The following is a 24,418-nucleotide window of genomic DNA, read 5'->3' as shown; positions in this document are numbered from 1 at the left end:
GGGCTTTGCTCTATTATCTGAATCTCCACTTTATCTAATCCCCTTTTTTGTCCCCCCAGCATAAACTATGGGGGGGAGGGGGGAGGATGAGGAAGGGATTTGGGTAATGGGTTTCAGATAAACAGGTGTATACTATAGAACGTTACTGAAAAATACCGTTCTCACACTACCTGTATAAGGCTAGGAACTATATACAAAATTGTGTCTGATCCCAGATAAGTGAATTCATCTGCTGCCGCTACAGCTTGACCATTAACGGTGCAGTCCACTCGCATCTTGGTTTTTGTTAATCATATCACTGTGCATGCTCTTTCCAGAAAGGGATGGTTGTCGGTATAACTTATGTCGCTCAGGGGGCTGGATTATTCACACTGCGGAGCAATGTAAGTTATACTGAAGTAACCTGGTGTGTAGACAGTGGCGGAGTGTTGGTTTCCACAAGCTGATCTGTGGCAGCTAGCGCTTATAATTCTCCTCCCCTCAAGCCTACCTTTCTGCAGCTGGTTGCTGCATCTCTATTGCAGTGGAAAAGGGTTTTTATTCCCTTGCCCCTAGCTTTTCCGTTTCTGCTTACTGAGATGACAGCACACGCTCCCTCAGCTCTTTCTTTGCAAAGTGGCCAGACAAGCTGGGAGTTCTCCCTGCTTCCTTTCCTGCATTTGCAATTTGATGAGCTGTCTCCGCAAATGCAGGTTAACCTATGGCTTGTTCTCTGGGCTGTTCTGCTTAGGATTTGATTAGTCACAGAAAAGTGATTCTATTGCTTTACTGATGAAGCTGAACTGATCAGGTTTTGGGAGCAAACACTCAGCACAAATACTTAGCCGAGACTTTCCTGGGCCGTGCCTAGCACACTCGAGGTCCAGTCAGAGCTCGGACCTCCAGATGCTACTGCAATACAAAGAGATGAGTCACTTTTGGAAACGTGTGATTTCTGAGTGCCTGTCATGAAGGGCATCTTCAAGGGGCCTGATTTTCAGAAAGTGCTCAGCCCCCACCCGCAAAGCAGTAGGCCCTTTAGAAATGGAGTCTTCACTGAGTCATCCAAAGTCATTAGTCGCTTTTCAAAACCTCGGTCTTACTTTGCTTTCCAAGAACATTAGTGCAGGCAAAAATTCAGGACTCCCGTTCCCAGAATGTCTTTTATCTGTTAAATGGGTCCAATAACGCTGCCTTTCTCCCAGCTTCTCCACATAGATTGTAAGCTCTTTAGGCAGAGATGGTCTCATACGATGCATACATACAGTCTAGCACAATGAGGCCACGAATCTCAGTCATCTCAATTGGATCTTCAAAGCACTCCAGTAATAAAGTGAATCCAAGGGTGTGAACATGGCAGCCATTCAAGTTTAAAAACTTGAGCAAGTATTGACAGGGTCCCTATCCATCTCGACTTCGCTGTGTATTCTGTTGCCACGACTAAAGATCTGTTTATAGCATCACAGGACTTCACTATGCATCTGGACTGTAGTACAGACTAGCTTTCAAGCAGGGTTGTTTTCCTTTTTGTGGTAGCTTTTAAAACACCCACCCGAATTCCTTTTAAGGACACTGCAGTGTCAAGAATACACAATCTCTTATCTAATTATAAAAGTAAATGGACCAGAAAAATCCCTTTAATCACACTATATCGGAAGCTGTCAATGTCACCACCTGGAGGGACGTAGAGCACAAAGAATTTCAAGCTCTTGCTTGAATGGACAGAAGGATTTTTCGGAACCACAAGGAAAGCTGAACTTTTAAGCCAATGTTCAAATCAAAGAAGATATTTTAATGATCTGCATTACAGTACAGTAAAGGAACCCCGATCAGGGCTCCGGCATAGAAGGTGCTGTCCAATCATAACGAAGATTGCCCCTGCCCCAGCGAGCTCACAATCTACAAGATAGCCAAAGAGAAGGTAACAAAACAGCTGAGCAGAAATTAGTGTTAGTCAATTGCCTGACCAAAGCCAGAACGTTTCATACCAAGGCCAAGTTCTCTCATCCTTCTTCTAGTCAGAAGTATAGGGCCATGGTGCATATTACCCGTGGTCTGCTTGTGGCATTTACTTCTTGGCCTGAGATTAGCATCCAGGTCCTACCATTGTGGTAATGGTGGGGTTTTTGGATGCTGTGTAGCTGCCCATTGGGAACGGAGCACCATTTCACATCGGCCACTAGCCGGCACATGAAAAGGACTCAGGTCATGTAAACTTGGGCTGCATTCAGGCGGGATAATTAGGAGAGTTTGCATTTTCCTCCTCTTAAGTGAAAGCTTCTTAACTAAACCAGCTTACCAACATTCCCTGCCCCTCCGTCCTTAAATAGGAGTCACCATAAGAAGTTCTCAACAGATATTGCATAGGCAACATATTCACTCCATGTAGACTAAACCAAACACTTCCATCTAAACATGAAAGTCATTGTGCTTCTGGTGCTTGGCTTGCAAACATTTATTCCCGTTACTCCACCACTCGTTGCAGTGGAGAAGGAAGTCAGTCTGTACATCCCTGACAATCCATTCAAATGCATAGGCCCTATTCACTGTTGCCACAACATCCCGTGGAGTTATTTAGCCCAGCGCAGAGGGGCTGTGGTGGTTTGCCACCACAACAAACCAGTAGTAGTTCTTTCCTCGCTACGCTGCCCCTTCTCTCTGCACTGGCTGGAAATGACACAGTGCAGGACAATGATGAATGTGGCTCAGTATTAGCCAAGCTGACCCACCCTATGATGAGAGAAACTTTGCAAAGAGGAGAACACCATTGTAAGGCACGGAGCAGCACAGACATCCCGACAGGAGGACCTGAGTGTGGATGACACACAGAACAGCATCATCCATTTCAAGATTGGGTGCAGAGATTCCAAACTCTGCCCATTAAAAAGTTTTTATAGAAAGGTAGGTGCAAAAGGAAGGCATCCAGTGTGGCACAAATAAGTTCATTAGGCTGATGCCCAAAGTGTACTCCTGCCATGAGCATCGGGAAGGCTCCCATACGAGTTACGTATGGCAAGATCAAAGGGTTATTTTTTTGAGTAGCATTTCAGTCGGTTTTTGAAGTAGTACAAAGCAAGCTTAGATTTGATCAGCTCTTGGGTGTTGGTCCGGAACTTTTTATATTCGTTTTCTACCTTAGTCAAGTCAGGATCCGATGGGGGTTTATGTTCTTGGTGACCTATAGTGACATCATTGCAGGAACCAACAAGCAAGATGCCCAGTCCATCCATGAAAAATTCTGAGGGGGAGGGGAAAAAAAAAAGTAAGCAAATCTAGGCAACCCAGCGTTTCCCTGAGAACAGCTGTGAAATTATTTTACGCGTCACTTCTCCAGAGCCAGACGTTGCAAATGTAACAGATCTCTACATGTAAAAGGAATTGAACCACAGGTCCTCTGGTTCTAAAACCAAGCTGCTATTGCTTGACCTCACGAACCAGGTCTGTTAACCTACAGTCACTAGCAGAATCAGATCTCCAGGGGTATCACACTGCAGTCAAGGTGTGACGGCGGCACGGAAAGACAACCCTGACCGAGCATGGCTAGAAAGAGCAGTGTTAGATGCAGAAGCAGCACAGGCTGTACTCGCACACCTGGGTAGGGGACTCATGACGGTAGCCAATGCTGACCCCTATGTCTCTATAGGGCTATTTTTAGCCATGCTAGCATGGGTATGTCTAAAATCACCTCAGCTTGCAGTGCAGATAATCATGTAGTCTAGCAGCCGGCGGCAATGTGGATTACGCTGCACTCGTGCGCATCATTTCCCTGTTTTAATTGCAAACCTCTCCTAGTGTTCTAAAGAGCTGAATCATGGGACGGTGGGGGTAGTGCCGCCGACTCTGGGCATAGTCCTTTGGAGCGTTGCTGTTGCCCTCGCTGGGACCCCGTTAGTTTGCCCCAGGTCAGGACAGTTCTTCGATTCTGAACTTTGCCTGAAGCATGCCTCAGTCTCTGCCCTGTGCTCAGGGAGGCAGCCTGGAGCAGGGGAGTTGCCCCCTCTGCAGTCCCAGGCCTTTCTGCCTCCTTTATAGTCGGCCTGATTTCCTCCACCGGGTGCAGTGGTGAGTGCCCGTCTCCATGACTGGCAGCTTCATGGGGGGGTGGGAGGTGGCTGGGCACTTGCCGGCAGACAGAAGACTGCACCCTACGCTCCCTGTGCACCCCATCCCCCTGCCGTAGCTCAGTTTACAGGGGTTTGGACCCCAAATCCCATCATTCTACTCACTCCCAGCTAGCCACCCACCCTGTGCACAGGAAGTGTCCCACAATGCCCAGAGTGCAGAAGCAAAGTGAAAGCAGAGTGAAAGCAAAGTGAAAGCAGAAGCAACCAGTGAAAGCAGAGAGCTGAAAGCCCCAAGACTAAAGCAAAAGGAAGTGAAAGAGACAAACGTGAAAAAGTTTTCAAGTCAGCTGTTAGAAAAATCTTGCTTTCTGCTGGGGCAAACCACATGCAGCAGACACACAATGCAGTGCTTGCCCACATGCTGAGAGAGACAGGCAGCAGCTTACCTGGGTGAGCTCTCTCTCTTCCATTCTCTGCAGTTTAGGGTCATAGCTGGCATGTCGGCTTGTGTCCTGGTGTGGGCCAGAAAGAAAACCCAGTTGACTACCCCGCTGGTGATGACGCAGTTGGGGAACCCTTCCAGCTTGTGAAAGGAGCCGAATCTCAAATGCAGGCAGCCACTGGGATCATCTCTCTCCTGATAGAGCAGCTGAAAACGGCATGGGAGGTGTGTTTCCGTTCACGCTGCCTCCAACCTGCAGAGTGAGACAATCACCCACACGTTTCAGTTACCGCTTTTAGTCTCCTGCGCATGCGAATGTTCCCGGACGTCAACGGGAATCTTTCCATTGACTGGGCCAGCCCCCTGAGGTGTCGTTGCTGTTCAGAAGAGTGGGAATCCAACATTAACAAACCCCCCGCTTACAACAGCTTTTAGAGCCATCTAGAACAGCTCTGTGAACCGATTCTTGGCGCTCATTCCCTACAATACCCTGTCCTTGTTGTTCCTTGTATCCCGGTCTGTGTGTATCAGCTCAAAAATTGGAGTGCTGTTTCCACTCACATGGCGTATGTATTGGTCAAAGAGGCTGGATTGGGTTCACTAGAGGCTGGATTGGGGTCACTAGAGAAACCAAAGTTCTCAGTGCCCAAATCAGACACAGAACATGCAGAAGCAGGATAATCTTCCCTCCCACCTGACCTAGAGAGACACCATGGGGGTCACGTCTCCATGGTACAGTCTATCATTGGCCACACTGCCAATATGCAGGCCAGTGAATGCCAGCTGTGCTTGCAACACAGTAAGTTGTGTATTAGGAACTGCACAGAGATCTCCTACTCATTTCACACAGGGCAACAAACAGCTCTCATCGGAAACTTGTTATCCTTCACTGAGGACTTGCATTGGATTTGAAAAACATGACCAGAAGCTATAGGCTATCTGTTCCATAAATCCCCCCCCCCCCCCCCCCCCCCCCCCCAACCACACTCTCTCAGGTCAACTGTCATAGTCCAAGGTGTGGAAATATTTTCCAGAGGCGCTAAAAAACTCAATCACGAAAAAACTCAATGGGATCAAAAACAGCTTCAACTGGCTTCAAATTTTACTTACTTCCCTAGGTTAAGTATTCTCTCTGGAGTTATGATCCAAGGTGAATGGTGGTGAGGAAAGATTGTTATCCAGATTGGAGCTATTTTTCCAAAATGGGATTTGGTCTGGGCCAAGGAGAGTCATGCTCTTGGCATAAACCAATGCCACTTTTCAAGAAGAGAATTTCTAGTGTATGCACAAAACCAAGTATCCCATTGCAGAAGCAGTATACTAACTGTTCAATACCACTTAATAGCAGGAAGAAAAGTGAACCAAGACACAGGAAGGAGGCAGCTACCTAGAAGTAAGTGGCAAATATTCAGTGTCAAATGATAATGCACCAATTTTAGCCAGGCACAATTTTGAGAAGGTGAAACCAAATTTGATGCATTAAGAAAGTCAAGTAACATAGAAGAGAAATACACATCGACTTCCAAGAATATTTTGCCTGATAGCACTTATCTCTGGTGGGGTCCTGGTCAATCTAAATATTCACACAATATTTTCCCCCTCATTTGAAAGCACGTTTCCCACCCTTACCCTGAATAGTATTTTAATACAATAATGAAGATTTCTGGCATAGTCTTATAAGCAAAAGACTAGTACAGCTCTGCAGAGGAACACATTTCTACTGCTGGAACCAACATTTTCAAAGGCCTCAGCACCCAATGTGACACTTGAGCTCTTTTTTAAAAAAAACTGGCCCTGAACATTTTCCAAGGGTACAATTTATTTGCATTTCTTACCACATCCAAGTTTGTTTCCTCCAACACGTCCACTAGTTTCTCGATTTTGGTGTTTTCAGTGAATAAGAAGTCATCATCAACCCAGAGATAGTACTTGGTCGTGACCTGAGATATTGCGAGATTCCTTCCTGCAAACCAACCCTGGTAAACGGGAATCCCCGAGACACAGAAGGGTATGGTCAAAAGAGCTTAATAGGAAGAAAAATTACATATATGCAAACATACACACAAAAAACTGATTAGCTGTGTGCAAATCCCTTTTGTGCTAGTCTGTTCGGGAAAGAGGTGATCTGAACTAGCAAATGAGTCTTTGCAACAAGGAGTGACCTCATAATAACAATCACTTACCCATGTGATAGAAGAACCAGCATATAAAGGACAGTTAAGCATTGGAAGCATTACCTAAGGAGGCTGTGGAATCCCCATCTTCAGAGGTTTTTAAGAACAGGTTAGATAAACCCTTAGCAGGCGCAGTCTGTGTATATTTAATCTTGCCTAAATGCCATTGGGATGGACTAGATGATCTCTTGAGGTCCCGTCCAACCCTACATTTTTACAATAGTAGGATTTTAATTCATTAGGGCAGGTGATCTTTCTACAAGAGTCCATCCTATAACAACATCTATGTATTTGTATAATTCCCAGGGCTCTTCATGTCCCTTATGGTGCCCCAAGGTTCCCTTAGTGTCTCTCCTCCCTATATCCCCGTGTCACACCAAGCCCACTGCTGGCCAAGGACTGGATGGGAGTCTGGGATTGCCTCCAAAGCTCATTAATGAGCATGAAGGAAATAAATTTTAAGCAATATGGAGGTGTCCCCCGTCCAATGCTGTCAGCCAATGGGAGCGTGGAGGATGGAGAGGAGCCTCAAACGTTCAAACTTTGATCTTCCATAGAGCAATACAGGCCAGTGAGCCAGTGTAACTATTTTTTACAAAGCTTGAATAGTTATACAATAAGATGCTCCAATCACGAAATGTGCTGGACCCCCACCATTCCCATTTACGTCAGTGAATGTTCTTCACCTCTCAGTATCAGGCCCAAAATTTGATATAGTCAATAATGTGTTGATTAAATTGCATGAAGATTAGTGGGTTGGTAAACCACTAGGAACTGGATTAAGACCACCAACTCATCTCACACATCACTAGGGTAGCTTACGTTAAGTTGTTGCGCTAACAGTGGGGAAGCCCATATATTGAAATGGAGCATTCAGTCCCCTTTGTCCCAGCTACCATACCTAATAGGCCTTGGTGCTAGGTCACTGAACACTCATTGGATAAAAGTTTGAACTGGTGGCCTACAGGTCAAAGATTCTGTACAATACACACAATCCCATGAGCCATTCCACTCCATTTTTTTGGAGGGGGGGTGGAACTGGGCACATAGGTCCGAAGAGTCCTGAGGAGACAGTGTTGTCCAGTGGATGGGGCACTGGGCTGGGACTCAGGGAACATGGATTCTTTTTTTGGCTCTGCTGTGTCACCTAGGGCAAGTCACTTCCCCTCGCTGTACTTCCATTTCCCCTCCCAGCTTTTGCCTGTCTCATCTACTTAGACAGTGAGCTCTTAGGGGCAAGTCCTGTCCTCTTTCTACGTGTTCATAGAGCTCCCAGCACAATGGGACCTTGGTCTCAATTGAGGCCCATATGTACTACCATAATCCAAATGCTAATAAGAGAGTATTTTCAAGAGTGCCTAAGTGTTTTAGGAGCACAAATCCTACCGAAAGTCAATGGGATTTATGCTTCTAAAACAGTAGCTTTAAAAAAAAAATCCCATCCAATAAGGTGTTATTTTGGATGCGGTCTCTCCCCGCTGAACAAGCCTGTATTCCACTGAAGGAGGGCAGGCCCTTGCCAAGACCTGTCCACAGTCATTCCGATGCAAGTGACAGACCTTTCCAAAAGGCATGATGTAATGTTCAACGTTCTCCTCCTCGATTTTCTCCGTGATGTTGCTGTCATCGGCGACGATGATTTTTATGTCAGGGTAGTACTGTCGGACGCTCTTTATGAAGCGCCGCAGTTTGTGGTAGCGCAAGAAAGTCTTCGTCGTGATGGTCACCAGAGAGCTGATCTTCCTATCTGCAGCCATAAATGGGGAATTGACAAAGACTTGTGACATTTTATTACAGTTCTTTAGTTTTACTCACCATTCCTGAAAGATCTTACCTGCAGGAGGAAGGTGGACAAGTGGTTAGTAGAGTGAAACTAGAACATACAACTGCTGGGTTCTCTTAACACTGCCATAGACCTCGGACAAAAGCAACAGCGCTACATCAGCAACTGTTGGACTCTGAACAAGTCATCCTCATCGTTCCCAAGTTTCCTTATCTGTAAAATGGAGGTCGGGACATGGGGCATCCCCCAAGGATTAGCTAGCGTACGTGGAGTGCATGGAGATCTTCAAATGGAAGGTGCTACACTAAGAGTCGTTGGAGCCAATATGAGGTTTTCATGGAATTAGAATGTTAAAAAAGGTCAGTTCATTCAGGGCTTTTCAGTGGACACAGCTTTGGAAGAATCCAACTGGCCACAGAACGTGGTGCTGATGCATTTAGCCCTGGTCAATCACATCTGTTTTTGAATGGAGAGGCATCAGGAGACCAGAAAGATTCAAGAAGCCCAACATCAGGCCTAAAAGAGTAACTAACTTGTACCACAGTACAGTCTGGAGTAAGGATTTAGCATCAGCCATTGTCATCTTGCTGGAGTCACTCCCTAACCTGCTCTTAAAAGGGCGAAAAGGCTTTTCCTATAGAGAGGCACTCTGGGAAACTTACCTGCTCCAGGATCAAACAACTTTGGAAGGATGGGCTGTCGGATGATCACAGGAAACTGAGCAACATGATGTCCGCTCTCAAGACTCACTTGGAAAACAAGAAAAGCAGAATATGGAAGTTGCATCACTTGTACATTTTCTAGTATTCTGGAGATTGTTGATGATGCAGGGGAGACCTCCAAGTCAGAACGTTGATTGGAAATCCATTTGTTCCCTGGCACTGCTTTAGGCTGGAATAGATTAAAGTGGCCCCGCTGATTTTATAGTGTGAAATGAGCGTCAAGCCTCAGTAGTGGAAAACGGACACATGGGAAACCTAGACAGTAGTTCTTTGAAAGAACTCTTCTTCCACTAACTCAAAAAATAAATGTCTTTGCCAAGCACCAGACAGTCTCCTGGCTTGGCAGTCTTGCTTCACCTCATGTGTAATTCAAAACCAAAGATTTACTAGGCTTTACAAGGACATCGAAGGAGGGCTTAAGCTTCCTGAGGATGGTGCATGACCTCACCAATCTCTGCCAAACAGCCTGGATGCTTTGAAAGAGACAGCTAAGTAGGGTGTCAGCATCTTGCATCTAGTTCTGATTTAGAGCCCCCTCTGCTCATGCTGTGTTAAGTAATGTGTCTTTCAGAAGGATTCCTGCTGGGAGGTAAAATTAATTTAGCAGATTCTTGAAAGTGACGTAATAACATCAGAGGAAATGACGGCAAACGGCCAGGGATGGGATGAAGAAATTGTCCAGTCAATACTCACTCATATCTACTGCACTGAGCTGGTAGACCACACTGGTGTATGTCACATGCTTGAGGATGAAATTCAGCAGCTCCATATTTGAGGTCAAGATGGTCAGTTTTTTCTCGCCTCGTCCACTCACCACGTCATCAGAGATATCAGCAAGCGTGTTGAGGGTTCCCAGGGACGCTCGCAGGATCACCTGCATTCAGTATTGTGGGGCTGGAAATCTTAGGTGTCACGGTGAAAATCACGAGGCTTACCCTCTCCTCCATCCCTGATCTGGTTCAATCACATGGCTCTCTCTTTAAAAACAGGTTTATTTAAAGGGAAAGAAGGGAGATCTGACCCCACCACTATCCTCACCTGGTTTCACTAAAAGGAAGACATCCCTGTGGAGATCCATAAAACAGCCAACTCCCTGTCCCCAGCACAAGAGGCAGTTCATTATGGCTTTAGAAAAAGTTTTAAAATAAAAGAGTGCCAGAGGGGTAGCCGTGTTAGTCTGTATACAGCAAAAACAACGAGAGTTCTGGAGCACTTTAAAGACTAACAAATTTAAGACAAAAGACTAACTGAAATTAAATTTGTTAGTCTTTAAAGTGCTCCAGAACTCTCGTTTTTAAAATACAAGGTTGAGCTTGCTTTTAAAATTTGAACTGGATGGGGAGGAACAACAACAACAAAAAAAAAAGTATGGGCTAGTCCCTCATACAATCAAGAAAGTGGAAGATTAAATCTATGAGACTGTAAAGGATTCTTTCCCTAGGTAGGCAGGGCAATGTGATCCACCCAACAGGGAAAGGACTGAACTCGGGAGACCTAAATTCAGTTCCTGGCTTTCTCAGGCAAATCACTTCATCTCTCTCGGGTTCTCTATTTTCCTTCCTTTGTGTCTATGAAAGCTCATTGGGGCAAGGATTGTCTTACTAACGCCTGGTCTCCACTTAAGTTTTACCAGCATGGCTATATCAGTTAGGGGGTGATTTTTTTTGCTGACTTAGTTATGGTTTAAAGGTGCCTTATACCAGTAGAGCTGGAATAAACTATACTGCCAGAACCACTTTTAACTGCATCTACACTGGGTGGGGAGGGTGAGGGCAGCTGCTCCTGCTTTAACTATGCCAGCCTAAAGAGACAAAACTTTAAGGTTGTGTCCACTTGATAGACTTCTGCCAGTGTACCTATGTCAGCCAAGAGTGTGAACAGTTGTGATCCCGGAACCGACGCAGCTGTGCCAGCAAAAGCCCCTAGCATAGATGCAGTTGGACTATGGCAAGACTACTTTTTCTATACAGCTTGTTTTGCTGTGTGTGTGTGTGTGTGTGTGTGTGTGTGTGTGTGTGTGTGTGTGTGTGTGTGTGTGTGTGTGTGTGTAAGAAGGGATACCAGTAAAATCTGAGCTTTGCTGGTATAGCTATGTCCACACTAGGACCACCTTGCCTGTATGCTTTCCGTTATACCTACACTGGTATTGAATTCCTAGCATAGGCATGTCCTGAGTGTAGACCATCCCTATGTATTTGTATAGTACCTGGCACGGCAGGCCAGGCTCTGGTCTTTGTAAGACCTTTAAGGTTATGTCTAAACTGCAAGCAACACGCTTTCCAGCCCATGTAGACAGACTCATGTTAGTTTCCCCCGAGCTAGTGCACTAAAGGCAGCAGTGGGGCATGGGTAGTAGCTCAGGTTAGCTTCCAGAGACCCAGGCTGCCTGCCCTCCCTACTCAGGTCGAAGCTCGGCTGGCTAGTTTGAGCCACCATCTGTGCTGCAACATCCACACTGCTACTTTTAGCACACTAACTCAAGTAAAGCTAGCCCGAGTCTCTCTACCCGGGCTGGGAAACTCACTCCCACATGCAGTGTAGACGTACCTTAATGCTACCACACGAATACTAGGCTGGGAACCCAAGCCCTCCCTGGTAAGAGAAAGCAAACCTCAGAGAAACATAAAACTAATGCACCTGTCATCCAGAGAGATCTCAAAGCATTCTATATATCCACCAAGATGACCCTAGGCTACAAACTTTCTTTTAACATCATGAAATATACCTGGTACTTTTCTTCAGTCACTCCATGCAACCCAAGCCCTGGAAGAACAAAGGGAAACATACACAAGGGACAGTAAGTAACAAATCTAAAGCCAATATTTTGATTCATGTGATTGTTGTTCCCTATCAAGACTCCAGTCAGCCTACCCCAACTGGGATCACAGAGCTGGATACAAACAGTGCATCCGCTCTTCTCTACGCATTTCCCCCCCCCCTCAATTTTATCCTGGAAGAAATCTAGAAATTAGTCAGTAGTATTTTTGCATTGGGGCAACTCTAAAGATTTAGGGATAGATTTTCTATATAAGAAGATATAAGGTACAAGGCAGGAAAGTCAACGGAGCTACCCTGATTTACACCAGTTAGAGAGTCGGCCTTTAGGTTTCCATCACTCACTGCACCTTTGCAAAAGCCAAAGAACAATAATTTTGTAAGATTCCAACGTTTGCAGCAATTAAATAAGTGGGGAGATGAATTTAAAACAGAAAAAACGAACTACCATTGAGCTGCATCCAGATGGAAGAGCTGGCGTGTGCTCAGATGACAAATGAGACAAGGGAGAGAGAGTCTGAAATGCAGATGGGATCTTCACTGTTTCAGCTCTTTTCATAGCTGTTTGTAAAATTGCTCTGTAGCGCTATACAAAGTGTCATGTGGTTATTATTCTAATAACCCATCCCAGACATTTTGTGCACTTTACTGGGAGGAAGTCAGCTCTTTGGGTGTCAGGGAATGGATTTTGAATTCAGCAGTTTTGTAGGAAGGGTTAAGTCTTCAGAGGAAACCAAGTCTAATACACGTGCAATGAAGAACAGAATCCCCCTATTTCATACAGAGTGTACGTAGAAGTCACAAGGTCTGAGACTCTAGTGGATGTTGGGCCCGTGAACAGGCTACAAAAAAGGCACAGAACAAGTATACCTGGAATCACAATTGTTTGTAGTGGCATCACTTCCACTCCTTGAATAGGGTAGCTTAATGGCAAGTTTGGTTTGGCTATTATTAGATCTTGCGTCATCAAAGGGTTTCTGGAACAAATGAGAGTAGAACAGAGTCAGTGTGAGGAAGTTAGGGGATTGTGAAAATTGTGTTACCTGTTCAAACTCTGGTGTATTGTTACTTATTTCTACCAACACCGGTTATGTGTCTCTTTTGTCTATCTGTTGTATGCTTGCGGCTGGAATTCCAAAAGAAATAGCCTTCCACTGGGGCACCAAATGAAACAACTAGATTTTCATCATATGTGGAGCGTGCAAGGGGGATGCTGAGCACTTCTGAAAGTCTCTCTCGTACTTCAGTGCCGATGGGGGAGCAGAATTCTTTGGAACTCCTGACCCTTAAATTAGAAGATCTCTGAGCTGGGAGTGTCCTCTTTGCACATAACAGGGTCCTGATTGTTGACTGGGATTCTGAGGTGCTACTAGGTCTACATTTGTGGCTGCATGTAGAGTACAAACAGTGCATGCCCAGCGAGCGTGTGTATAAATAGCAGCATAGATGAGGCTTAGGCAAGTAGAGAAATGCCAGAACCCTACGGAACATGCTCTACATGCCCAGGTAGCGCCTCCCACCTCTGAACTACTATTTTTAGGAGTGTAGCATCCTGACGCCTCCCCCTGCCAGAGCCTTTCACTGCTGTGTGTAGCTACGCGTCACAGAACGGACGCAGCTGGTTTGCCACTGCAGTGTGTAGCTATGCATGCCCTGCCTGCCGCTGCCAGTATAGATGAGGCCTAAGAAGCATAAATACATGGAAATCAGAGAAAGATGTATCAGCCCCACAAAGAGAGCAGGAAATAGGGTAGGTGGTGGTTTAGGATGGTAATTGCTGAAAGGATAATTTAAAGGGGCCTGCTTTCCTCCATAGTGGTTTCTTCTACCTCAACATAACCCAACTTCAATACTTCAGTTCAGGAGACTTTTCCACATGAATTTAATGTCAGGGAAAGCTGCAGGCTTGAGAGGTCCAGAGACCAGAGGGTGCACAGGCAATAACAAGGCAAGCATCCTCCCACCATCACCTTCTAGGGTTCCTCTGTTCTGACATGAAGCAACCACCCTGCAGTCGGTGAGCAGTTCCGTCTCCAGTGTTCGTTGTGACACACGGTGCCTTGAAGTAGCACCCTGTGGTCCCCGTATTCATCACTCATGGATGGTCGTGATATGTCACACAAAGCATGTGTGTAAGCTATCATAGGAAAGGTCACGATCTGCTGAAACCCATTGTTCTGTCCAAGTATGTATATCCTTTGTGTGTAGGATGTTATGAGATTTTGCTGTCTGGTTGCTATTGAAATATGTTGTGAGTTTGGGAGTCGCCAACTCTGAGATCCCTCCCCAAGAGCTGTGCAAACATGTCAGATGTAGACTCCTTGTTCTATTGTACAAGAGATTTTTTGCCTTTACTGTTATGATAATGGTATAGTACAGTTTAGTGTGGCATAAGTAGACTCCATTGGGTTAGTTCTTGAACTAAGCTCTTTCCTGAAACTTGTACTATTGAACCTAAAAATATCTTGATAAATTCTCTTTGTGTGAGTGAAGAATGTATATGCAGGGCATAAAAAGACACCAACCTAAACTGCTCTAACAACAGAAAGGGGAATAAAGACACCGACTCTCATCCTAACCCTGGAGGCCGAAGAATACCTATCACCAACCCTAAAGTGCAAATAAACCACCCTAAAGTACAGAAGGATCCACCCTGGGAATAAACAAAGTATAGAAATAAAAGAATAGTCATGCTTTCAATTAGCTGGTGATTAACAGCTATACTGAACCCAGAGGCAGCATGACACAGCAAAGCCCATAGTCGTACGTGAGAGGCAGCAAGTATAAAAGGTGGGTAAAAACATGGAAACTTTGGGTCTCATTCTGCAATTGTCATCTTGGAGGATCGGATTCACATCTGACAGAGGCCTGGCTCCCTCCTTGTGCCCAGCCTAGTTGGTCACTAGGCTGGTTCGAGCAATGCATAAAAGGACTGGTAATTATATCACACCAGCTTGCAGAACTTTATGAATGTGTGAGAGAATGTAACGGCTTTTTGATATTCTTACATGTATAATAAACGTGGCATAGTGCCTTATCCCCCTGAATAAGATCCTGCTAGTCCTACAACAACTATAAGAACTCCATTGACCAAAAAAAAAAAAAAAAAGGTGATCACCACCCAGGTGGGTGTTAAACCACTATTAATGGGCAGGGGAATAGTAAAAAAGGGATTTACAATTCAATGACAGTTGCACAAGACCACACAATGGGGATTGCTAACTCTATGACTCACAAGGCCCACCAGGCATGCCTTGGCTAGTGTCTTCCAGGCACATGGACGGAGGATATAAAATATACTTCAGGCATTCTACAGGGACAGAGGACTCATCAGATCTGTTCTCATTGAGGTTGGTGGCAAAGACTCCCAGGATCAGGCACAAACAGATAGTGTTCAGAACTAAGCCACCCACCAACATTTCTTAAAGCTAGCTCAACAGCCCAGCTTGATTGATAGTTTGTGCCTCAGCAACCCAAAATTATATTTGAAAGGGTCAATACACAGACAGAGGTCAATGGAGATTCATAGTAAAGTATGGCTTGTTTATGTAATCTGGCAAGATGTTCGGTTGCAACAACAGTGATTGCAGGGTCTCTCAGAAGAGTAGCGTGCAATTTAGTGGCTGAAGTTTAATAGCTGTCTGTGTTACTGTGCTTCACAGAGACAGTCAGAGTGTTAGCTACTGATAATCCCCACTGGTGGCCGTGTCCTATTGCTCATCTGTTGTCTTCAGATATGGTTGATTTTTCCTTTGACCTTTTTTATGTTTCGTACATTTAGTTTCTTGGCTCTCATCTGTCCTTTAGCACACAGACACTCATTTGAGAGCGTCCCTCCCGCCCCTTTGAATGAGTGTGCTAGTTGGCTGCCTCCAAGATGAACCTTATTGTCAAAACAGGTAAATGCTCTTTCCAGAAGATGAGTATTGCATTCCTCAGTAAGAGAAACCCTGTAAAGGCATGCAATGCTCCAGCCGGGATGGTTGCAGTGCACTCCATGCAGGGCAACCCAAAAGACCACTTAGAAACAGCAACTGGTGCAGAATGTGGCTGCCTGCTTAATTAGGGACACCAACTAGGGAAGGAGCATGTTGGATTGCACCTGGAAGCAAAGTGGCGGTGTTGGATCTCTAAATACCATCGTGGCTTGGGTCTTGATCACCTAAGAGACCACATCAATCCCCATTCGCTATTGTGAGAGTCAAGAGCAGCTGGGGCGTTTTTCCCCAACAGTCCCAAGATCCATAGCTGAACTCTGGACTCTCATTCTCCGACCATTAGTCTGACATAGCCAGAGTTCAGGGAATTTCAGGGCATTTGTGGATGGCGGTAGACCATTAGAACTCGACTGCACAAGATACTAGGAGAGGCACTGTAGGGAACAATCTTCACTGGCGGGGAGATGAATGGAGGTTAATGGGTAACCAGGAATGAACATTTCTGCAGAGAAGGAGCCAATGTACCTTTTCCGATAGTGTTTGAACTCTCTCTCTCGCCTCTCTTTAACGGAGGCACTGTCTCTCTTATCGATATAATCTTCCAACTGATAGACTTCCAGCTTGCTGGCGGTGGCACACTCGCACTGATTCTTTTGACCTAACCTGAAGGGAGGGTGGAGAGGGGGGAGAAAAAACAACAAGACAGGTCAGCTTGTGCAAGGACATGGTGAGAATCTCCCAGCTCTATATGGTGTATAAACCCGTGTTTCAAATGCACAGTGGCAAAGTTCTAATCAGGGCTGGGCTCTATCTCCGCTCTGGATTGGAACCTTCTGCCTGAGAGCTAAGAAAGAACTGGGATCCCCTCCTGCCTTTGCAGGGGAATGCAGCATCATTTGTAAGGAAGTAGGGTTAGACTGTAGGACCTTTGGGCCCGATTCTCAGCGGGTGTAACTCTGCACAGAGCTACTGATGCCAGCTGAGAATCTGGTCATTTATTGCATATGGAGCCCAGAAAGCTGCAGTTCAAGCTAAGGGCCATAAAAACAACAAAAACAAAACAAAAAAAGTCACACACACACAAGCCATCATTCTTAATACCAGAGCCAACTTTTGGGGTAGGGAACCAGTGGCCATGCCGCACCTCTCCTTCCCAGTGTTGAAAGGACAGCCCCATGGCTGAGATACGAGCTTGGACAGGGGGAAGCCACAGGCAGAAGATTAAAAAATAAGGACCAGATCCTTAAGAATAAAGTCTCCATTGGTGGGAAAGAGTGCCATGGTATTTTTAAAGGACACTCAGCAACAAACGCCTCACCATTGGGTGGCTGACTCCACAGCACACTTCTTTCCCCAGGCTCACTTTAGGCATTGGTGGGAAAGAGTGCCATGGTATTTTTATAAGGAAGAAGGGGTTTTCCCAGGCTCACTTTAGGCAAAAATCTCTGTTCCATTTCTGGCGTAGCAGGCTGTTGCCTTCCACCCCAGAAATGGCTGCATTTCACTACTGCTGCATTCATAGGATCTAAAGTGCTTTTCAAGTGCTTTTTCTATGAGAGCCTGGTAAAAATAGTTGCTGGCTGGGCTCAGCCATTTTACAGGACTGGCACTCCTCCATGCTCTATTGGGTAATGCCGGTACATTCAGCAGAATTGTTTCATCAGCGATACTTGGCAACTGTTGGCTTAATCTTTATGGGAGCGCACTCAGTGCTTTGCAGCACAATGGCTGGGTCTGTAAGAAAGCAGCAGTCGAACTGGGCTGGCATGTGGTTATTGAGCAAATTGGTACTTGTATTGGATGTGGCCATCCCGCACTCCAGTTCGTCCCCAGTCATCTTTTATTATGTGTTTTGGCATCATTGGGTCTGTTGTGTGAAAACAAAAATGCATCTGGGCCCCACGGCAGAAAGAGATTACTATTTTGCCAAACAACAAGAGGGAAGAGGAAAGAAAGTCGATTTGCATCCCATTTCTACCTAGCTATTATTGCATCCATTATCAAACAACGACGGCTTTTGCTGGCTCAGTTACTGAACTCTGATGCAGCTCATTATTCCCCTGCCCCCTCCCCCTGTTTTATAGCATACTTCCTGTTCAAAAGAGGTACTCTTCCACACCACCATAGGCATCAAGGAAACTGTATACAAAAGTTCTACAGGTACATCTTCACTACAAAAAAAAGACCTGCGTCTTTGAGGCCCAGAGCCCTGGTTGACAGACTTGGGCTAACGATACAGGGCTAAAAATAACAGTGTAGACATTCCTGCTCAGGCTGGAGTGTGGACAGACCCATCTCACTCGCTGGATTTCAGAGCCTGAATGGGAACAGCTACACAGCTATTTTTAGCCCCTATAGTGCAAGCTTCAATCTGTAGACCCAGGCTGTGAGACTCGCTCCTGCTGGGTTTGGTGGGGGTTTTGTGCAGTGTAGATGCCTAAGTGGTTTAAGTCCCATTAAAAGTCCATGGGATTTAAGCACTTTCGAAAGTTCCTTCCTCTCCCTCCCCCAATTACAGTTCTAATCGTTGTGATTGACTAGATTAGTGGTTTTCAACCTGGGATCAGCAGAATATGTCTACGATTTCCAAAGAGGTCAGCACCTCCATTCAACATTTTTAAGAGTTCGCAAATGAAAAAAGGTTGAAAACCACTGGACTAGATAGATCCAAAGGAAAATGGATTTGATTCATTTTGCCTTGAATCCTCCCCCCCGCCCCCGAACAAAATTTGCAATTTTCTCAGGTTTGTTAGTCATTCAATATTATTTGCAGAATTAATTTTTGCAAATAATTGTGATCGATAGCTTCAGGTAGCTTGTTTGTAACCAGCATATAATGAACATCTAACAATCCAGATGCTTCCATCAGACTCAAAGATCCTCTGAATTTTTATCCCTGGATCAGATTAAAGAGGCACCTAGTGCAAATCATCATAATTCCAAATCTGAAATTAACTGTCTGCAATATTCAGTTTAAAAAATCCTCTGTTTAAACTCTTTCAGTAGAATATTTGTGGGCGGCAAACACCAAAATGGGTAGGAACAGCTGAGTGAATTTAACAATTCCAACAAACATTAGCAAACCTTTTTCTTTGGCAGTATTAGTCCAAATCTAGCTATCCAGAGTACTTGAAGCAGTAAATATTAGCAAGGGAACTTACCAAATTCCGTTGAAGGTAAACATGTATTTGTATTCTTCTGGTGACAGAAGTTTCATGTCAGACGGAGCCTCTGAAATCACTCCCTTGGTCTTATATTTCACTAGCCTCTTCAAGTATACGGAGTACAAAAATATACTGATTATACCCAAGATCACGATAACGAAGAATTTCATACTGCATTAGACAGATGAAAGAAAGATTTCAGTAAACAATGAGGCAGCATTTTGAAACTTTCGTGTCTGTGGCTGTTTCTAAACTCTAATGCATTTCAGCTTGGGTTTTTCACCCTTCTACCCACACTCACCAGATTAGAATCTCTTCTTCCTGTTCAGAAGAGAGAGTTCTCACAAAAAACCACCAAGCCTTGATTACATTTAAGAAAGACTGTACTCATGCTGGGAGGCTGCTTATACCAATTATAGGAAACTTGTATCAGACAGAAACTTATGAGCTTGAGACAATAAGTATTGTATTTTATTGTTGATTTCCCCCCTGAACTTCTTGAGGATGCTAGTAAACCAGCCAGCCCTGTGGTCTTTTAGAGTGTGACTAGTTAAGAATGTACATGTTGACTAGTTGCAATTATTGGCTAAGAATGGATATTAAACACAGATCTTATTAGTTCTCCTAGTGCATCACTGCTGCTACTTTCATTCCCTTACCCACCAAATGCCTTTCCTAGAATCCACACAGAGCTTTCTGTTAACCCATTTGGACTGTGACACAGGGGAAAATGCATTGGACTCCGAATAAGGACACCCTGAATTAGAGGCCACTTCCTCCACGCACCACAGTTCATATTTCTGCAGTTCACACCCTTTTTTATTCCCAAACATTAGATTGAGATGGAGAAGAGGGTGAGAGTACGTCAGTAATTCTTGATTAAATACATTGTAGAGATGCTGTAAATATGTCAAAAAACCCCAAACAACGCTCCCCTCCCCCAACCATTCTAAACCCAGGAAATTCAGAGTAAACACATTTGGATTGCTCTTAAAAGCTTAGCCTTAACACTGAATTTCCTAGGTTTATAGCACTTGGCATTTTGCATAAAATTACAACATCCTTATAACGCATTTAATGCAGAATTACTGATAGGTAGTCAGTCAATGCCATTTTGTTTGGGAATTCTTATTGTTTTCAAGTTAAAAATTTAACGCATGAACACTAAACAGAAACTCAATATTAGCAGGCCATATTTCATATCTTCCATCTATTAGAAATATCCACTTTCAGATTTAAAAATGATTTAGCTTTTATGGCTGCTTCCCCCCAATCCAGACACACTTTAGAATGCCATAAAGCAACCACAGCACACATTCATCCCTACTGCCATGTTTTGTGGGTAGACCTGGTGCAGCAGGTAGTTTTGGGGGAAAAAAAGTTCTAAACACACCCACATGACTTTCAGCAATTTTTCCCCCTAACTGAAGTTTCTGTCAGCAGAGGCCGGTACATTAGATTTTCTTCAGGGAAATTCATGAAAAACTGCCCTCTTTCAAAATGGCTGAGCTACATTGCCAGTACTCTCCTCACAGCTATGCCACTCTGTCTTCACCGTGCTGGTTAACCATAGGTGTACCCCAGTCCTTGAGTCTCTATGAAGCATCCCTCTGTGATACCCAGCCACTGACATGAGCGACTCACATAAATCCCAGACTCTCTGCCTCCAAGGGATCAGTGTATCCCAGTTTACTAGTTTTCCTTTAAATCGCCACTCCTACAAACCACATAGTTTTGTTTTAAAAATTTTATTTCTTAAAGATTTAACTAGAAACAAGAAGGTGGTGGAAACAAATGGTTACAATACAAAACAAAACCATAAAGGAGGAAAGTGTAGACACAGGTTCACTATCTAATAAAATAGACTGTGGCCTCCCTGGAGCCCCACCTAGCAGCCATATCAGCTGCCCATCAGCCACTGGAAGGGGGATTGCAGTCCTTCCATCAGATGGCAGTTTGGTTCCTGATGGGGGTGGAAGATTCTATCCGTAGACCCGCGACCCAGTGCTTCCCTGGGATCTCGACCTGGTCCTTCCCGGCCCACGGCCCCTTCCCTGGAAACCAGGGTGTCATGTCCTCCACTCTAGCCTTCCAGGAAGGAGGCCTCCCTGGGGGCATTTACCTCGGCAAGAAAGATCTCCAGGATAAGGGCTCTCACCCCAGAGCTCCCCCCTCATACTGTAGTCTAGAAGAAGGTTCAGTGAGACCGCACCAGGCCCCCCAACCTAAGGTGGTTGCCTGGTCTCATTGGACCAATCATGTATCCTCCCCAGGTTTCCCTGAACCACATGGTTTGGAGGAGAGGAGAAGGCAGCACTCGCTAAGTGGGGCCCTGGCTTCTACATCAGAGGGTACGAGGCCATGCCGGAGAGCGGCGCAGCTCTTCCTCGCAGCATCCGACCGGATGAAAGCTTCACCGGTCTCCAGCTGCAGCAATTTCCTTGTGAAGAATTTCCTGCATCGTGTTCGGCCACGAGCAGGTGAAGGTGCCGCTTCAGGATGCCACAGCTCACGCAATAGAGCTCAAGCTCTATCCACAGCCTTCCTAGTGGAAATGCTAAAGCAGGGCATCTGCAAAGCAGCTGCCAGGCTGGCGGTATATAGCTTCATGTCCCACCACGCCTCTGTCCAAGGCGTGGGAAGAAGTGGGCTTCAGCAGAGCTGGGCTGCAGGCACCTCACCGCTAACTCCGGCCCACCTCCAAGGTATTGCTTGTTAGTCACCTATAGTGGAATGGACATGAGCAATCACTCGAAGAAGAAAACAAGGTTATTTACCAGTAACTGATGTTCTTCAAGATGTGTTGCTCATGTCCATTCCACAACCCGCCCCCCATCCCCGCCACCAGAGTTGGTGGAAAGAAGGGACTGAGGGGGCGTAGGGCCGGCAGTGCCTCATATACCGCGGCATGTGCACAGGACTCCAGGGGGCACCAGAGCCGGCCCCACGGGATCTGCTAAGGGGAAAAACATTCTGGTAGCCATGCACGGAGGCGTGCACACTCCTATAGTGCAATGGACATGAGCAACACATCTCAAAGAACATCAGTTACTGGAAAGGAACCTATTTTTTTTTTTTAAACCTTCAAGAGGTTTCGATTGTTTGCAGTTGTCTGATGGCTTTCCATTGAAAGTATTGGGATTGAACAAGTCTAAACAATTGAGCCTTGCATGACATCACCAGAGAAGCAGGGCAGGGTGACAACTCCCTCCTGCCTTAATGGGCCATTACTGAGACATATTATCCACAAAGACTAATATTTACTCCAAACCAATAAAACTTTCAATATAAACATTCTTTAAATATTACCTGTATATACATTTCACAATGCCACAAGCCTTAATAAGTTTTGAGCTGTCTGTAAATATCTTACATGTTACTCTTTATGGCTAAATATCCTGTAAGATGTGTTTGGTTTAGTGAGTTTTTCACAGTTTGCACAGCAACTCCTAAGGGTATATTTGCCTATGACCCAGTGATGGGTTCATCTGGTCCTTCACACTTTTGTCTTATTAGACTTGGCATTCAGAAACCCCACGCAAGAGTATTTTCCAAGGGTACTCAAGGAACCGGTTAGAATGCACTCAGTGTCCTCAAACTTTCCTTTTGGGTAGCAATGCAAAGATCTCCTGCATAAATGAATCTTCACCCATCAAGGAATTCTGGTTGGTCATTTGTGTATACAATATGCAGCAAAGGTGAGAGCACTGAATGTGGGGGCAGTCCATTCCTTTGAGTACGGCATCGATTTCTCTGACCATCCATCTCGACACAGAAACATTGATTCTCAAGCAGAAAGATGATGACCTGGACTATCTTGCTACAGTATTTCTTGCAAGTTTCAATAGAAGTACACAACAGTTCTCAGTGTCATAAGCAGCCAAAAAAACAAAAAACAAAAACAAAACAAAACCAAAAACAAATGCACACAGCCTCGGTAATTTTACAGGTTTCAAAGCCATTTTCAGTATTTTGAATCAGGTTTCGAGCTTGGCAACAGCATGAACTTCCTGGGGAGAAACCAGCTTGGTCATCACTAGCTGTCCTTCCACTATTAGCACTATTCTACCCATTATCCTCTGCTCAAATAACTTGCAGGTTGACCAAAGTAAAGATATGGAGCAATAACTCTTTGCAGAGTTAGGGTCTTTATATGGTTGGAGTAGTGCAACCTGGGTATCTGCATTATCTTCAGAAAGAACTGAAAGAGTCAAGGAGCCATGTATGTTCTCTCTTCCCAAAACAGAGTAATAGTTTGTTACATATACCAACTGCCTTTCCACATTTCAGGGTTGTCAGCTCCTCCGTGTGGAGTTGTTTCATTGTAGACTTCGCACTCTCTGAAAAGCGAGCAAAGCTTGTGCTTAACATATTTGTTCTGCACTTTGTGGGTTGGTTTCCTCATTTAGAATGTGTTGGTGTGTGACTTTGCGGGGAGCGTTTACAGCAGTGCACTTTGGTTGTTTGTAAGCCGAACCCTGATGAACAAACAGTGGCCCATGCTTTTGTGCTATTATGGCACAATTTGTTTCAACCTATTCCCTTCAACGATCATGCCCCTACTTTCTGACCTTTATCACAAGCTTTTCCCCAAGCTCCATAGTTTCGTCCCGTTCAAATACAGCTATTATAGAACAATTACATCTTGTAATGTTAAAATGTTTTATTGGAGGAAATGTTTAAGCAAAAGACAATAAAGCAACGGTCAAGGTTTAAAAAACACAGTAATACAGCATCTGGGGATGATATGCAGTGGGGGAGATGGGGGGGGGTGATCGGGGATCGGGGGGTGGTAGCAGCAGGATGAGCTGTGGCAAAGGTAGGGTTGCAGGGGGGTATGCGGGGGGAGGGGGACGCTATCCATTATTTGCTAGAACAAGTGAGTCCATGTGTGGGGGTGGAGGTCTGGGGAGTACAGTGGTGTTCCCTTGTGAGGGGGGGGGGATCCCTGGGGGGTGTTGCTACATCTTGCATAATGTTAGGACTGGTGGGATGGGCTGTAGTGTAAAGGCTTAAAGATTATATATGGGCATGAGGGAACATTTCAACACTGTAAACTGACCCTGCAACTCCTTTCTCTCCAGTGCAGACTTCCCTAAAAGGAGTTATATTAAGCCCCGTCAGTACTGAGCTGTGCTATTCATTGCACAGAAGGAGTGCCTCCACTGCCCCATCTGCCTACAGTGGAGCTGTGACCGTCAGTGCCTAGAGTAGACCAAATGAAAATGCCAAGGTCAGGACAGGCTTCTAAAGGGGTGCAGATCCTCCCAGCACTGGTGGGTAACACTGAAGTTAGACTTCCCAACCAGCCACAAGCCGTGCTGCTGATTCCCAACACTGGTTATCAAGCAGCTAAAAACAAGAAGCTACACAGCCC

The 24,418-nt window shown here is 45.2% G+C and overlaps 1 protein-coding gene across 1 annotated transcript in view; it reads right to left on the bottom strand.

Annotated features, from left to right (window-relative positions):
• Window positions 1-4,669: 4,669 nt before the first annotated feature.
• LOC137160236 (beta-1,4 N-acetylgalactosaminyltransferase 2-like) overlaps window positions 4,670-24,418 on the bottom strand; it is a 33,564-nt gene continuing 13,815 nt past the window's right edge. Inside the window, exons 3-11 of the mRNA XM_067558695.1 lie at window positions 19,039-19,212; window positions 16,403-16,540; window positions 12,810-12,916; window positions 11,890-11,927; window positions 9,858-10,038; window positions 9,105-9,191; window positions 8,219-8,406; window positions 6,321-6,461; window positions 4,670-4,738 (exon numbers count right to left, since the gene is read on the bottom strand). Of these exons, the coding sequence (XP_067414796.1) occupies window positions 4,670-4,738; window positions 6,321-6,461; window positions 8,219-8,406; window positions 9,105-9,191; window positions 9,858-10,038; window positions 11,890-11,927; window positions 12,810-12,916; window positions 16,403-16,540; window positions 19,039-19,212 (1,123 nt within the window). The remainder of the gene's footprint in view (window positions 4,739-6,320; window positions 6,462-8,218; window positions 8,407-9,104; window positions 9,192-9,857; window positions 10,039-11,889; window positions 11,928-12,809; window positions 12,917-16,402; window positions 16,541-19,038; window positions 19,213-24,418) is intronic.

The sequence above is a fragment of the Emydura macquarii genome, unplaced genomic scaffold (assembly GCF_026122565.2).
Source record: "Emydura macquarii macquarii isolate MOO-44397 ecotype Brisbane River unplaced genomic scaffold, CSIRO-AGI_Emac_v2 contig_2179, whole genome shotgun sequence".
Lineage (NCBI taxonomy): Eukaryota > Metazoa > Chordata > Testudines > Chelidae > Emydura > Emydura macquarii.
The sequence above is the reverse complement of the archived record's forward strand: the minus strand, read 5'-3'. Positions and strand labels throughout refer to the sequence as shown.